The following is a 16,927-nucleotide window of genomic DNA, read 5'->3' as shown; positions in this document are numbered from 1 at the left end:
GCGATTTTCCGCGGTTTAAAATGTTTTACCTTTGACAACTTTGCGGCAGGCACCCCTTAATAAATTTTCCGTTGTTTGGGCATTGCGTTGCTTTAAACCGTGAGTTTTCTCTTGTTGGTACGTGAGTATAAGGGTCCATCATATAATCCACCTAGCAATAAGGAAATATCTTTCTCGTACACTACATAACGAATGCGGAATAAAATTTGGACAAACTTCAAACGGCATTTTTTTGTAGAAAACCCTTTATCAAATGTTCTCTCTATATGAAAACATTTATCAGCTTATTAATTTAATGTAGAAAAAAATTTGAGCCCATTCGAGAAGCTTTACGACAGTTTGCAGGAACTTTTGGCAAAGGAGTCGAAAAAATTGATGTTGGCAATATTCTTAATTTCTTTCTTAATTTTTATTATTATGTTTGTTAGTTTTAGGTCGAAAATTATTGGCATATACTCACTGCCTCAAATTATCCCAGAAATCCTCATTTGGACGCAGTCGTGGTACATTTGGGGGGTTATCAGCCTTTTGTACCAAAGGTATGCCATAATCCTCCAATGGGTCAAAACTTTTTTTTGGCATAATAGCTATGTGCCAGATTGGGCGTTCGCTGCCATTTTGTTCACATAATATCTCCTAGCGGGTCGTAATTAACCCTGGATGTTTAAAATAAGTGTGCCTAGAGTATAACATTTAATATGGATCCTTATTTTAATGCTGGAAGCGTTGTCCAAATTTCATTCCGCATACGTTACTTTTATTAAACTCAATGCACCATTTTGCTCTGAAAGCAATCGTAATGTTGTATCCAAAACATCAAGTAGACATTTGACTTTTTTGTAATATTCAGGATAGTTATGGTACAAGAATCACCAACTGCAAAATTAACAATATAAATGTATGAAACGCTGGGCCAGGGGTCTGAGTAATTGGAAGTCCCACTCAGGGTATGGAAATAAATTCATACTAAACTCAATCGTTTGTAGCACTTCCAGTTGCTGTGGTCCACTTGAGGGGGTTGATGTAAATATATTATCTCTCTCCGGACAAAATCAGCCTTGAGACCCGTGGCATCCGTTGGGTTCAAGTATATCAGCCAAGAACCGATCCACTGGTTTCCTGCTCCCATGTCCCAAGCGACTGAAAACAAAGGACCACTAGTCCGTACTGCATGACTCATTTACGCGATCAAAATATGCCAGCTGCAAACGGAGTGTCATAGATCGCCGCCGCGTCAAGCAAGTGCCTGGCCGATGTCCCCAAAAAGGAATCTCGGGATTCACTATAAGCGATCATACACCAATGTGTTTGGTACAGGCATGAGATGTTTATCAACTATACCCTGAAACTTTGAAAGAATATTGTCAGATAATAGTGCTAACGATTGAAGCTAAGAAAAAAATAATTTTTTTTGAAACTGACTGATATGGATAGCCCAAATTAATCATGTATCCCACCTTGTACAGGAAGGAAAGGCTTCCACAGAACCGTATGTCCCTAAGGGAAATTTCTATGTTGGAAATCTACTTAACCCTCTCCTCGTAGCATTCAACAAAAATGGCATGACAAATCAACGTGAAGGGCATCGTGAATTTGAACTTGCGAGTAGTGCTACGCATATATCCGAACTCACAACACAACCGATATTTGTACTGTCACAGTCAATATGACTGTTGATAACACAGATATGAATTACGTCTATTGTTCGCCATATTTGCCACAAAATTTACAATTATATCCTTGACCTGATATACAGTCCTGTACTGACAGATTTTCGTAACCAAAATAACAATAAATTACTAAATTAACCATCGCCTTCTGACGATTTCAAATGGGTTGTATCATACTGTGGCCGGCAGTGATGCAAAAGCCCATCACATAATTTGGGGCTGCTCAGATATCGCCTCGAGAGACACTAAATTGAAACAGCACAAATCTGCAACTCAATAGAGGGAAGAGGCGTTAGATGTATCTCTCTGCTCTGGCAGTGTTACGCATGAGAATATTCCTAAGTACATCATCTTTGATCATTTAAACGTCTCGCTAGAGTTCGTCACATGTCGTAATCTCAAGCCTCGGCGAAGTGGGTTCGGCGACTAGGTTTTACGAGTTCAAACATTTCAATCTCTAAGGGTCTTGGATGCGGTTGTTAATAAAATAAACTGACTCATAGTAGCAGCACACCAAGAGACTTGTTTGCTTCGAGTTATGCGTTCTTCTATAGAGGAATCCATTGGTTGAATTCTGAAATTTCTGGACTCGAAAAGTTCTGTGAACGGTCATCCGACGAAGATGAAATACTCAACTGTCTTTTTGACACATACACACACTATACAGAGCCATCACTGAAGGCTGCCCCAAGGTTCTTTCCAGATTGTGCTTTTTCTTGGGCAATTGATCGTAGAGTTATGACAACTGAATCAATCAAATAGGAGCTTGAATGTTTTGCTCCGAATAGGTCTCCGGAAAATATGGATTAAGCACAAGATTCGCTCCTATGCTGCAGCCAAACTTGCCAACCATTTACGTAGCTTGCAAACTTATTCTCATGAAAAAACATTTCTGCCGACTTTTAGGCCAAAAATGCGAAAAATTTGTTGCATTTTTTAAACAAAATTGTAGTATTCTAGTCAGGATACTGAATGAACATTGCAAACTCAAATATCACACGGCTACTATTCAGCGTACTGAGTATTATTCGTGTGATCTTTGTGAATTCAATCACGGAACCTCATATCATCTTATGTGTAACTGCCTTACAGTAATGCAATTGAGCATTCGGACTTATGGTTCTAAACCTAGCTACAAGGAGTTAAACTCAAGGATATATTATTATTCCGAACCCAGTGGGGTAAGGAGCTATAGGGTTTATCAGTAGGGTTTATTATTCCTTCAGGAGTGAAGAATCCAAACTATTTACTAAATTAGTTATGGAATTTGCTTTTCGAGTTCGTCTTATCAGAATCCGACACTAACTTAGTGACAGGACTAAACTGGAAACTATTTAATGCTTTCTGGTGCGATTTTATTCTGTTATATTTTTTAATTTCCTACCTTTTTCTATCACCTTTACTCTGATTTCTGATTGTAGTGTGTGGGTGATATTTTAGGAAAATTTAAATGAAACTAGTCTATAGTGCAATATTTTTACTAGCAATTATTTCTTATATTGATCCGAATCTCAAGACGTTCAAAGAGCTTTAGATAATTAAGCGAATCGATGGTGACGAGAGGAAATTGAAGGCCAGGATGGTATTGAACCAATTTGAGCAATTATCCAACATTTGAACAAAAACTATGAAACTTTCTAAGCTTTAAGTACATATTCAAAGTTTGGAAGGAACCGAATTGTGGCGATCGACAAACAAGGTGAACAAAATTCATGCATGGAAGTTGTCAAGGAATAAAAAATAAACTATCAAAATACATAATAAAATCAGAAAGTGGCAACGGCTAATTCGGCTCTTAATACAGCTCAGACTGCCGAAGGACATCCCATCATCCCTCCATTTTGACTAAGGCCCTATTCATTCTCAAACAGCATCGTGCAACTATGATAATCAGATTACCAGATGTTAATTTTGTCATTTTATTCCTAACTGCGGATTACATTATGCAAATACTGTTGAGAGATACGCGATTTATTTCTAACCTTCAAATGTCGGGTTATCTTTTCAATTGCCATTTTGTAAACCTTGGATTAAAACGCGAATCATTATCCCTGATCATTTTCATTGATTGTTACTCTACATTTGGGTGCCCAGTGTTTGGATTATTTTAACGAATCCTGTGCATCACGGAACCACGTGTTCTTCATGCCAGTATAAGACTCTGTTCTAAATTAGAGTAAAATCGGTCAACATTTACCAATTTCTAGAACGGTGCGAAGTTTATATAGAAATAATCAACAAAATATAAGGATCATCAACACGGTTTCTACATCGTAAGTGTGCAAGTACAAGTCTGAGATTATTATATGAAATTTTCTACTCAAAAATAAATACGAAACGAGTTGATCTAAAAAAATATACCATTTGATTGAAGAAATATCTAACCGAGAGTTTCGAATCAATTTGAAGTACAAGTAATTGCTATACTCTCTCAGGCACTACATTTACTTACTTTTTTCTATTTTTAATTTGGGTCATCTTACTTTTTTCGGCGCTCAATGTTAAACTCTACTTGGCAAAGAAAATATATGTGGTCATGGTGATTAAACTTGCATCATGTTTGTGTTAGTGAAAACAGTAACTAACCTCTAGTTGGTTCTGAAGGTGAACAGCCCCTCCTTCTAAACGTTAACCATTTGACACTAAATGAATACTTTTACCGAAATCCGTGGCCAAATAGACATTTATTAATCATTTTTCATCATTTTACTTGGTTTTATTTCCGAGCTGGACTTACATTTCGATTAAGTTAATGGACGTGCTAATTTTAGGTGGTCCCATTGAAATGTTAGTCAAAAATGAATATTTTGATTTGCATATTCTGAAATCTTCAAATACTACGCTGCTAAACCAAATTAGTGTACACATTGTAGAGATGTCGTCTTTTGCTTAAACGATTCCGTGAGGTTGTGCAAAGAATAGGCACATGGTGATCTGATGTTCATATGTGGCAGAGGTTGTCTGAGCAGTGGCAGCCAAAGTTCTAAAAGATTAAATTCCCCGAACAAACTACATTTTCCGCACACGAACTCAGCTCTCGTTGACAAGAAAATTTCCTAGTCTCATCTGTAAAAGTACAATATTGTAATCGAATTTTCAGTAATTAGCGGTAACATATCGTATAGTCTTACGTCAACTATGTTAGCAAAGCAAAGCGTGTCCATTTAACCAGATGTTGTGTAAAGATGGCCAACAATAATCCTATAGACATACAATGCTTATCGAAATTGTGTGGATAAAGAATAAGAAAAGCAAATGTGTGGAGAGTTGTAAAATTGGTCCAATGGCTGTGAATTGTTCATGTATAAAACTGGCATAACAAACTGGCCCACTCAAGGCATAGAGAATGACTGCTTTCACTAATTTTTTGCTTATTTATAGTAATCATACATTCAAAGAAATTAAGTACAAAACTGTTGTACACTTTTCCGGATAGATAGCCCAAAAATATAGACATTTCGTTCAGCTATTCACGTTCAAAATCTCTGACACTCTTCTTTTGAATTAGACGTATTCTACTTCAGCCTGCTTCCTCATCTCGTACAGATCAGATATCAAAAATGCATCGCTTGTGAACAGCACACAAACAAAAAATACTACCCACACCGCTCCGCTATAGCGTGTACGATTCACTGTAGAACAGCAAAGTCCCGTAGCCCCCAACAGCGAGTGAAATGAGTAAATCGCAAAATAAATTTCACCCATTACGGGAGAACACAATCGCGCTTAACTTTTCGCAGGCCCACCTTAGACCAACAGTGCGCGAGGTGGAACAGTTAATCAAGGAGGAATGGAACTTATGCTTACATAAGTGTCATACATACAACTACATCATACGAGACAAATAGTACTAATAACGTTCAACTCCAAGATCCCCGTTTGGAGAAGTAGAATCCGTCACAAACGACGCTTGGGATTTTTTTCCCTGGGTTTCTCAACAGTGTTTACTTGACTTTTGAGGGCAGATCATCTCAAGATGTTTACTACATCCAAAAAACGCTATGCACCTACCCTGTGCAGACGCCCACGTGCCAGTTTTGTAACAAGACGGCACACAACGGTAACCCATGCACCAATTTGACTAAAGATAATTCATTTACTATAACCAACTTTTTTAACTTTAATGAATTGTAATTTTTCGTATATTTGAAATGTACATTATTAAAAAAATAGGTGCCTTGAGCTTTAATAAATAACAATAATTCCATAACCCCAAATTCCACTACTCTGCACAAGATTAAATGGGTCCCATTGGGTTTCTGATACTTTTTCTGAAAGAACCAACTTCTTTGATTCAGTTTCTCCAGCGAACATTAGGGTTATTGAATTATTTTACATTTTTACCTTTTTGCCCCAGTGGTCCGACAATGCTCTTACCGAAATTCCGTTTGGTCTTCCATTTTTCCCAATATTTTTCGATTTCTATGAATTACTTCTTTAACCCTTAAATGCATGAATTTCATTTTTCTTTGGTCTACTCATTTTTCTGGGTGGACACGATCTTGTTGAGGATTTATATAATAAAATTCCATATGTGTTGCTAAATGGCAACACATACAAATGGTTAATTTGATGTTACTTGCACCTTTTTCTGCATTACCAAAGTATAGTTAAAATTTTAGCAAGGAATTCTTCCATTTATGTAATTGAATTGAACTGGATTGGTTTTGGGTGAGGCAAATATCAAGAAAATAAGCCATCATGTTGAAAAACTAATAACTATTTTTATTTTCTTTACAGATTCCCCCCAAGACCGGCCACATGATGATTGTACGGCAAACCCAATCAAACTTCAATGAAATCAAACGTGCCCCGTGGATAGTGACATATCAATCGCGATTATAGTGAAAAACAAAATGGTGAAAATGTCGCGTAATTGCATCATTCGACGAAACCCAAAAAGTGAGAATGATCACCCAAAAGCATCCAAACACAATTTCTACACAATTACGTAATAAATTCGCTGCGTTGTTAATTGGCTCAGACCCCACCAAATGCCAATGCATGTGTTGGTAGAAAACAAGAGAAGAAAGGTGAAACAGTGAGTAACGAAAAAAAATCCGCGAAACGCAATAAGAAAGAAACCAGTTGTGTTGCGTCAAGTGTGAAACACTATTTTTGCATAAATTTTCAGTACACCAGAGTGCGGTATTTCATCGAGCGAAGACGCAATTTCATAACAATTCGCAACAGCATCATCGACTTCAAAGTGTTGAGTGCAGTCAAATTCATCAGTAGTTGAAAACAACGACAAAAAGCGCCGGTGGTGGTCCAAAACAACCTCAGTTCGGTTAGTGAAAGGAAAATACATTGAAAATTAAATTCGACAAAATAACAGTTGTGAATGTGACAAGTGAAGATCAATGTACCGCATTTCATATGAACCATATGATCTCAAAAGCCAGTCAACGCAGTCACCAAGAGTGCGTGTGCGTGCATGTGTGTGTGCGTGTGTTGCCAAAATCACACTCGCCTACTCACCGAGCGGATCAGCCAACTAACCACAGCAGGCTGTTGTGCTAAATGAATCGCACAATCGCCGAGTGGATCATTAAAAATGACGTCACCCGCCTACCATGCTGTCCCCGGGAAGAATCATCATTGGATTGCGGTGCTGCTGTACCTAGGGGTCGTCCTGACACCCGCGGCAGGTAAATATTCAATATTTTATCAAATTTTTGATTGTTTTAAAAAACAACATTACAATAGTAACTCGAAACAAACAGCACTATGCAAAATTGGGTCATCAAGCCATATGCTGTTTTTGGTCTTTTCCGATGCAGCTGACGTTAAAGATAAATAGCCGAAGTTTTATTCATTTTTTGGTACGTAAAATAAAAAATAAAAATTATTTTAATAAATTGAATTAATAGGACGGCAGCTTTCATTTAAATACTTTGATCTATACTCTTAATCAACTGTCAAAGATTTGTGTTACCAAATTGGGTGAGAGCAAATCATGGACACGAATCGAATTTAATCGAAGTTAGAATGAAGTAGTATCAATGCCAAAAGAAGATAACAATGATCAACCATCATATTGAGCTATTTAACAAATTTTAAAGCCTGTTGCACTTAGAATCTTTATTACATCTTAGAATCACTTTATTACATCTGTAACAGCACCTTTAGTGGTTGGATTTGGTGGTTGAATTTGTAGCTGCGGACTGAAAACCAAGCTTTTCACCCCCAAAAAACGACGTCCTGATTTTCAGCGTGAGTGAGCAGGATCAATTCTCTTTTTTCGTCTTCCATATTGCACAACTTTTTTAAGACTGCACGAATCGATGCAAAATTTTAACCCGTAAAACACATGTGGCTTTCAAACAATTCGCTGTCACAACATGTTAAATCCAACCACTAATTACAGCTGTTACAGAAGAAACAATATGTCCAAAGTGAACCAGGCTTTTTTGATTATTGATTAAAAGAGCTTTAGGTTACTATAAGTCGCGACGGTATGCAAGTGAGTAACTTTATTAACAAAAACCACTGGAGGCATTTCCTTCCAGCGCTTTTTGGCAATAAAGTTAAATGATTTAAATCATGATTTAAAAAAGGCAAAAAAAAACTGTTTTAGTGTATTTAGATCATGGAGAAGCTAACAACAACTTTTAACATATTTTTATATTTTTTTAACGAGAGTTGTCCTACTGGAGCTGTAGAGCTAGGTTCTCGGAAGGGTTCTCCGTCAGAATCACTCACTGCAATTGCAGACAAAACGGGAAATGTCACCCACAAAAACACTGCTTAAGGCCAACTACAGCGGACCGCGATTCTGAATATGATATTCATTGTACGGTACATATATGTGCGGACATTGGAACTTCGCGATCGCGTGTATCATTGCGAAAGCCTCGAGCGTTTGTACGTTTGTGTAAATTTTATTTTATAACTGTGTGCCTTTCACATATTCACGTGTGTTGTTGGACCGCGAATCTGATACTTAATTTTCGGTGTGCGGTTCAGATGCTAGAAGAAAGTGCGTTCTTCAATTTCACCAGAGTTCCCGGTCATGTCGTAACGGAACGTGTTGTCTACTGGATATGAGCTTTATGAGATTATCCAACTGAATATATCTGAGTTGCTAGGACGGAGGGTTAAAATTTCCGGACGTGACCGATTCATGATCGCGTGAACACGGACGTTTCTGGGTTCGCGTTTGAGACTGCGATTGTAACTTCGTAAGTACCAAAACGTTCACCTAGTTACCGGGGTGTTATCAAGTTTGCGCGATCGCAGGCGTAAGTGTGCTTGGATGATCGTGAGGGTCATAAGCGTTGGTATGTTAACGTATTTGCCGTGTATATGTGACTTCGCGTGCATAAATTCGGTTTTGTAATTGTGTGGTCATTAATATATTCGCGTATGATCTTGGATGGTCGCGCGGACCGTTATTCTGATATTTAGTTTTCGTTGTACTGTTCAGATTCTGACAGGGAGTGAGTTACCCCAAATCACCAGGTTTTCCGACCATATCGCTATGGAACGTGTTGTTCAGTGGATGTTGGAGCTTTCTCTTTTTAATTGGTTCAACTGAAGGCATGGACCTCATCCTGCTGGTACTGACGATAGAAACTTCCGAAAGTGACCAAATCATGATCGCACGAGAGCGGAGTTTGTAGGTTCTCAGTTGAGACCGCGTTTGTGAATTTTTAAGAGCCAAATCGTTCACTTTAGTCACCGAGGTGTTATCCTGTTTGCGAAATCACGGGCGTAGGTATACGTGCATAATCGCGAATGACTCGAGCGTTCGTATGTTAACGATTTTGTCGTGTGTGCTAGCATGTATGTAGCTCCACGTGTATAAATTATTTTTATAACCGTCTGGCCATTCGCATATTCGCGTGTTCTTAAATGATCGCACGCGGCCGTGAATCTGATACGTAATTTTCGGTGTATGGTTCAGATGCTAGAAGAGAGTAAATTTCCCTATTGCACTAGAGTTCCCGGTCATGTCGCCATGGAACGTGTTGTCTAGTGAATATGAGCGTAATTTTTTATTAGTTCAACTGAAGGCATGAGTCTTGGCTGCTAGGATCGAGGGTAGATATTTCCAGATCTCGCGAGCGGTAGGTTAATGTTTGAGATCGCGTTGGAAAATTTATGAGTGCTAAAATGTTCATTTAATTACCAGACTGTTGTAGCATTAGCGAGATCGCGGGCGTAAGTATGTATGGACGATTGCAATTGATTGTTCGCGTTTGTGACCAGGTTTGTGTTATCGCGAAGGACACCAACGTTTATACGTTTGGAATGAGAGAGAGATTGTGAGTCTATATGAGAAAATGTGCAATTTATTGTATTAATGAGTGTTAGTATGAATCAAATTGAGGATACAGTAACGAAAGGAAAATAACATGATAAATAGAGAAAAAATGAAAAAAAAATTATGTAAAATCGAATAAATGAATCGATATTATTTTCGGCACACATGAGTAGTGGAAAAGAAAACTACCAAAAGTACAACAAAACAGACTAATAAAGTAGAAGAAAAGAACATATGTAACATGCAATCAAACTGCTTGAACTCGTCTAAATGCCATCGCCGGAACAAAGTGACAACCGAATCCTATGAAGGATTACCCACTATTCTATCATATACGCCATTTCTGCATTCATACCCAGCTGTCACAAATACTCAGACAAACACATACACAAATAGACATTCGACTCGCGTATAACAATTGTATAGTAGTAGTAAAAACTACAATTATTACAACGCAACTACTAATAGACTTCTACTTTTACATTTTTTTTAAATTAATTAGCCCATACACGATAACGAAATCGACCTATAAATCGACCCCACTGTAACCCGTGTCCACCAACACACGGCCCACAGCAAAAGACCCGCCAGTCAGCCACGCCATGGTTCAACTATAGAGTTGAATCATCAGGCCCTTTTGGAACATTTTTGTTAATTCCGCTTCGATTCGAAATGGCAATTAGAATCATATTCTGTAATAAATTTACAGTTTTATATGTAAATTAGTAAGAAGTTTAAAAACCTGTATAAAGTTATCATTCGAAAAACTTCTTACTAATAAGTTCCCCATCATACAAATACATTCAAACTGTTTCTTTTCTCTTTAGGTGTTGGTGTTGACAGAATACAAAAAAATTAAAAAATGAACTTCTTTGCCTTTTAAAATTTTAACATAAATTTTTGTTTGTGTGAGAAATGACGCAACATTTTTTCCAGTGTTTTTTCGTGCAGAAGTCTTGATTCTCTTTAACTCATTCTTAGATAGTTTTGCTGTATAATATACGGTAATCGAACTCTTTTTTTTTTATTTTCTAAAATGCTGCATGTAAAAATTTCCACGCCCTTTCCAAAAATTGCCCTTGAGTCAAAATAATCTAATTGACTGCGGATAATGTATAGTCTACCATGCCGGTGAAACATGTAAAGCTTCATCGGAATCGAAGTCATGATTTTAAAGATTGTCGGACGGATGTGCGTGGAATTTCTCAAATGTGTTGTCTTTAGACTAAATTCCAGTGTACGCCACTAGAGCACAAACCATCGAATTGAAAATTCTTTTCAATGGTATCTCTTTTTATTAATAAACTTTAGACAAAATACATTTACCGTTGTCTGCGACAAACATCTCTAAGGAAGTTTAGATCGGTGATAATGTCGATTTCTGATAACTTTCGCTTGATTCGAGAAATCAATTGCCGCTCGCTTGTAGCATTCCAGCCCTTGTCGTACGCCATAAGTTTGATAACAGACTTTAACTTTAACTCATTTGCTGATATAAACATCTGCATCGCTTTAGCTTTGTTTGAACGGGTTAAGCGCACTGAACACTCTTCTCAGAAATGGCTTACCACGCCAACATCTTCGGTTCGAATTTCGATTTGCCGATATATTTAACACCATCTGAGGATGCTTCAATGTTGTCGTGTAATAGCCACAGTTTCAACCTAATTTATGGTGCTAAAATGTAAAGTACAATTCATCATCCAAACTGATGAATTTTCCATTCGCAGAGTGTTTACGGCGAAGTGTACGGCAGCAAATTGGTAGTTTTCGAGTTGTTTCGCTATATATTTCGGTGCTCGCTTACGTTAAAATACGTTGTATTTTTTCTGCACAATGCAGTAAACAGTAAAGATACCAAATATTGGTGCTAATTTGCATGTAGATTTCCAATTTTTGTACTAAGTCGTTCAAACAGGTTAGCGATAGATTTACGTAAATTTAGATTTACGCCATTTTGTTTCTAAACAACTGCGCAATTTGAGATTAACGGTGTAGTAGGAGTACAGTTAAGTGTGAGAAGTGCATCAGTGGACATTTTTCTGCTTGTTTAAGCAATATAAATAAAATCCAAATAAAGGCCTGAAGTTAGTTTAAAAATTGTCCGACTAAATATTATATCGATTTAAAAGTTTTGTATAAATTTGTGGCTTTTCAAAATTTTGAGCGATTTAGAGGCATGTCACATTCAACCCCCTTAGGGTAAATGTCTTACGTTGAATTCCTCTATTTATATAATAATGATGATACGCGATTGACTTGTAAATTCCAAGACTTTTTTTCTCAACCCCTCAATCGACAACGGACCGGTTACGGAGCCAATCTTGTGAATTTATTCGTATCGCTTGAACCTTATCGCGAGAAGGACAACTACGGGTACACCTTAGGTTCAAGTGCATTCACCAGAGGTCCTCTACGCGCCTGGTCATTTCCATTAATTGATGGTTCATAAGTCTTCCATCTTGATTGGACTTGCAACCAGCAACCGCAGTGGCTTTAGAGTAAATATTCATAGAATGCCAAGATGATATTATTGAATATTCAACAGTTGGTATATAGCGTGCAAATAGGCATATACGTAGAGCACTTACATATATTTACGCTAACGAATTCGCCTGATCTTGGTAATAAAGTGCCATCAATTCGGATCGAAGAGGATGGCAGAGAACGCCGATGTATGCGTGGAACCAGTCAAACTGCTTTCCGCGATTACTATCGGCTACGGTGATTGCTAATGGATCGAGTCGCACTCAAGAGTCTCTCGGCAGTCGCAAAGATGTCCGTGCTAGCAATCGGTTTCGTAGTAGGCTTACGTTTGTGGGATTTGACTTGTCGATATGTCGGTAACTTTTTTACCTACGTGGTTCGGTCATCAAGAAAAGGACGGTAACTACCACTTTCATTTTTTGCGCATCATTACTGCCACTTGCTGAGTGTGAGTTGTTGGAAACTGCACTCAGCGCTGTAACGATTTGCATAATAATTGACACTTCGGATTGATGGAAAAGATTATTATCGTGCCTATTAAAGCTTACTGAACAGAACGCCGAATATAACCGCGGTTCACGGTAAATCTGATAATCGAATAGACTTTCCCGTCATTTGCGGGAATTGACCCATGTCTATTACCATATCTCAATCTAGACCATACGATCGGCACACCTAGAAAGCGAGTTTATTTTTAGATCTTCCACAGATAACAGACGTTTAGGCTTGATTTGAAACGTGTGTAAATACCCGCTACTGAAATTCCGAATAAATGAGACGTTTGAAACACGTTTGGCAAACGTTTGCAGGTGGCGCAGTGATCGATACAATACAGCTGGAGTGCAGCTGTCAAACACGTGTAGCAAACATTTGCGTAGATGGCAATAGTGAAATACGGATTTCCAACGATTATCAATTTGAAAGTTTACACAGGTTTTTGAAGAAATTTTCTTCTAGCCTAAATGTCTGTTATCTGTGGATCTTCTATCCCTGGCATATACAAGCATCTGTATTTAATTTTACATGACGTAGAATGTTTACGTAATAATGGCGACTTTATTAAGTGCTTATAAGTTTAGTGTTATCTCATTGCGTAACGTTAGTAATATGCGTACCGTATTTTTATATAGTCGTTTCGTGAGTTGGGTCATTAAATGAAGAATAAAGTGACTTTACGCTTGACCAGACATGCCGCAAACTCAGGTGATTCGCATTTAATGCCAAAATATCCTGACTCCTGCGTGTAGAAGACAAAAGCTTAAATCGCCGGGAAACTCAAGCTTGCTCATATGACCCTATCCCACGCTTTTATAAACTTCTTTAAAATTCTTACTCTTCCTTGATTACTGCGGCTCTTAATATGTATTGTAAAATATTTCACACATTCCAGTCTCTTGCTAATTGAATGTCGTTACAATATAAAAAATGAAGAATAAAATTCATCTATTATTTCCTAAACCAATAGAGCTCATCTTACAATATATATGTTCAACATATAAAAATTCTGAATGATTTTTAATTAATTTTCTACGAAAATGTGAACACGTACTTGTTTGACACTATCGGTTTTCCTTGATGGTGAATTTAGCCACATGGGTTAGCCCTTTTGATAGCTATCCCAGCAAAGGATGAGAGTCAAGCGAGTTCAACAAAAGGTGTAGTCGCAATAATTAAATGTCATAAAACAATTTTTATTTATTATTTCACGTACAAAAAATGAAAAAATGTTCGATTACGTGTTTTATCAGTCAGCTGCATCGCAAAAATAAAAAAAAAAACCCTATGGCCCAATGACCCATTTACGCTTAACCCTTTCTAGGGAATGGCTGGCGCCCAAAGGAAGCTAAATCGCATTTTTTCTGAACTTGACACTTTTGGTTTGTTGATAGTTCTAAGTAATCCACGTAGATTAACGTATTTTTTAGATTAACAGTCATAGTTGACCATGGAAGTTACCCCAGTATTCCTTTTTTATTGCGACTAATATGTAGTCACATTTTCTATTTTACTTTTTAACGACATTCAATTATTTAGAGATTACTGAATAAAGAAAGTTCTCAAAACTTAGAGCCATAGCTCAAGGGAGAGCAAGGATGTGACATATAACTGTCGGTAAAGTAAAAGTGACAGACTTCATTACAAACAGTCCTAAAATCTTACAGACGAATCTTTTGTCTTCTATTGGCAGTCAAGCTTAAGCAGTATTACTACGAATCGCTCAAGTCGCCAGATAAATCTGACACAATGGCATCCCTGCTCGTGTCAAATAAGCACTTTCAAAGGAAAACAACCTTTATAAACTTTGCGATATTTGGTAACCTTTTGTGCAATAAACGGAAATATTTTCATCGTTCTTTTTTGTGTAGCTTTCGCTTAGTGGCAGGGTTGCCCCCTTCACTGATTTTTTTTAAAGTTTACGAAATTTTGCTTACGTTTTGTTAATTGTTGGTATATTAACATGGTTCGAACACCAATAGAAGCGAGATGGCAATTTGCTGGTTTATATCGTGTGTATAAGTCCTGCAGGCAAGGTCCGAATTGTTTCATTGGATTCTCGACCTGAACCCAAGACAGTTATCAGCAAACCGTCCTTGTTAGGACGAATATATAATGGAAAAATAATTGAATTAGAAAAATTCTTCTATTAATTTGTTTCATCTTTGCGCTTGGTAATCTGTACCTTTACCAGTAAATAATAAAATGAAAAGAAAATCTTGAGAAAATTTAGATATGGACGCAAGTTACAATGAGAGATTCTCTTTGGGGTGTTTCTCTTCTGTTCATTACTCGGTCGTTTCAACATTTTCTACTAAACTGTGCGTAATATTCTAGTAAAAACCGCTAGATTTCGGTATGTACTGGATAATTAGTGTAAAGTGTGCAATGACTTAATAATCGTAAGAGAAAGTAGACAAAAAAGAGACTCTCAATGATACTTACGCCCTAACCTAAAGTTTCTCCAGAAATATTCATCAAAATAATAATAATCTACAAACCCGAAATTTTCGAAAACTTTCAAGAAAATCAGTGAAGCAGGCAACCCTGCCACTAAGCGAAAGCTACACAAAAAAGAACGATGAAAATATTATTATTGTTTATTGCACGAAAAGTTACCAACCATCACAAAGTTGATAAAAGAGGTTTTAAATTTTAGTTCCACCTATGACCGCATAGAGGACGCCAACACAAACTTTTCAACGGAGAGAGATTATTCGGGATTCATACTATCACTCACTAACACAATTAATTTCATATTTGCTCATATACGTACGACGGCTCGTGTCCTTCGCGATAGCACAATCCTGGTCACAAACACGACCATGCATTTGCAATCACACATACTTACAGAGGGCGATTTTGCCAACATCAGATCACCCCGGTAATTAAGTGAACGTTGTAGCATCTATAAACTTACAAACGCGATCTCAAGCATTAACCCACTATTCGCGCGATCATCAATCGGTCACGACCGGAAAGTCCCAGCAGCCTAGACTCATGCCTTCAGTTGGACCAATAAAAAAATGACGCTCATATTCAATAGACAACACTTTTCATGGAGACATGACCGGGAATTCTAGTGATATGGGAAACATGACTTTCTTCTAGCACCTGCACCACACACTAAAAGTTAAGCATCAGATTCATCAAGAATACACGCGAATATACGATTGATCACACGATTATAAAATCGAATTTATACACGCGAAATGACATACTCGCGACAAACACGTTAACATACAAATGCTGGAGCCCTTCGCGACCATCCACGGTTTCTCCACCTGCGATCTCGCAAACATTATAACATCCCGATGATAAGGTGAACATCTCAGCACTTATAAATTTTTGACCGCGGTCTCAAGTGTGAACCTAAAAATTCCCGCGCTCGCACAATCATTAATCCGTCACTTCCGAGAGTCTCTATCCTTGGAATCAGCAGACTAGGTCCATGTCTTCCATTGGATCAAAAGCTACCATATTCACTGGACAACACGTTCCATGGCGACATTACCGGGAACCCTAGTGATATGGGGTAACTCACTCCCATAAGAATGTAAACCGTACACCGAAAATAAAATATCAGAATGACGGTCCGCGTGACCATGCAAGAACGCACGCGAATATGTGAATGATCACACGATTACAAAATCGAATTTATACACGAGAAGTCACATGCACGCGGCCATATGCGGCAAACACGTTAACATACCAACGTTTAAGGTCTTCGCGATCAACAACGCACACCTACGCCCGCGATCGCGCAAGCTTGATAACACCCTGAAAATAAGGCGAACATTTTAGTACTTGCGAAGCTGCAAACGCGGTTTCAAACGCGAACCTACAGACGTCCGTGTTCGAGCGACCATGAATCGATCACTTAGTCTCATACATTCAGTAGGACCAATCAAAAAATAAAGCTTAACTCAACTAGACAAAAACCTTCCATGGCGACATGACCGGGAACTCTGGTGATATGAAAGATCTTACTTTCTTCTAGCATCTG

The 16,927-nt window shown here is 37.8% G+C and overlaps 1 protein-coding gene across 3 annotated transcripts in view; it reads left to right on the top strand.

Moving 5' to 3' along the window:
- LOC131688526 (tyrosine kinase receptor Cad96Ca) overlaps positions 1-16,927 on the top strand; it is a 56,986-nt gene that overhangs the window by 21,376 nt on the left and 18,683 nt on the right. For all 3 annotated transcript variants that reach the window (XM_058972840.1, XM_058972839.1, XM_058972841.1), the window contains exon 2: positions 6,411-7,321. In XM_058972840.1, coding sequence (XP_058828823.1) covers positions 7,228-7,321 — 94 coding nt within the window. In that variant the 5' untranslated portion in view covers positions 6,411-7,227. The remainder of the gene's footprint in view (positions 1-6,410; positions 7,322-16,927) is intronic.

Source organism: Topomyia yanbarensis, chromosome 3, assembly GCF_030247195.1.
Source record: "Topomyia yanbarensis strain Yona2022 chromosome 3, ASM3024719v1, whole genome shotgun sequence".
Classification (NCBI taxonomy): domain Eukaryota; kingdom Metazoa; phylum Arthropoda; class Insecta; order Diptera; family Culicidae; genus Topomyia; species Topomyia yanbarensis.
The sequence above is the reverse complement of the archived record's forward strand: the minus strand, read 5'-3'. Positions and strand labels throughout refer to the sequence as shown.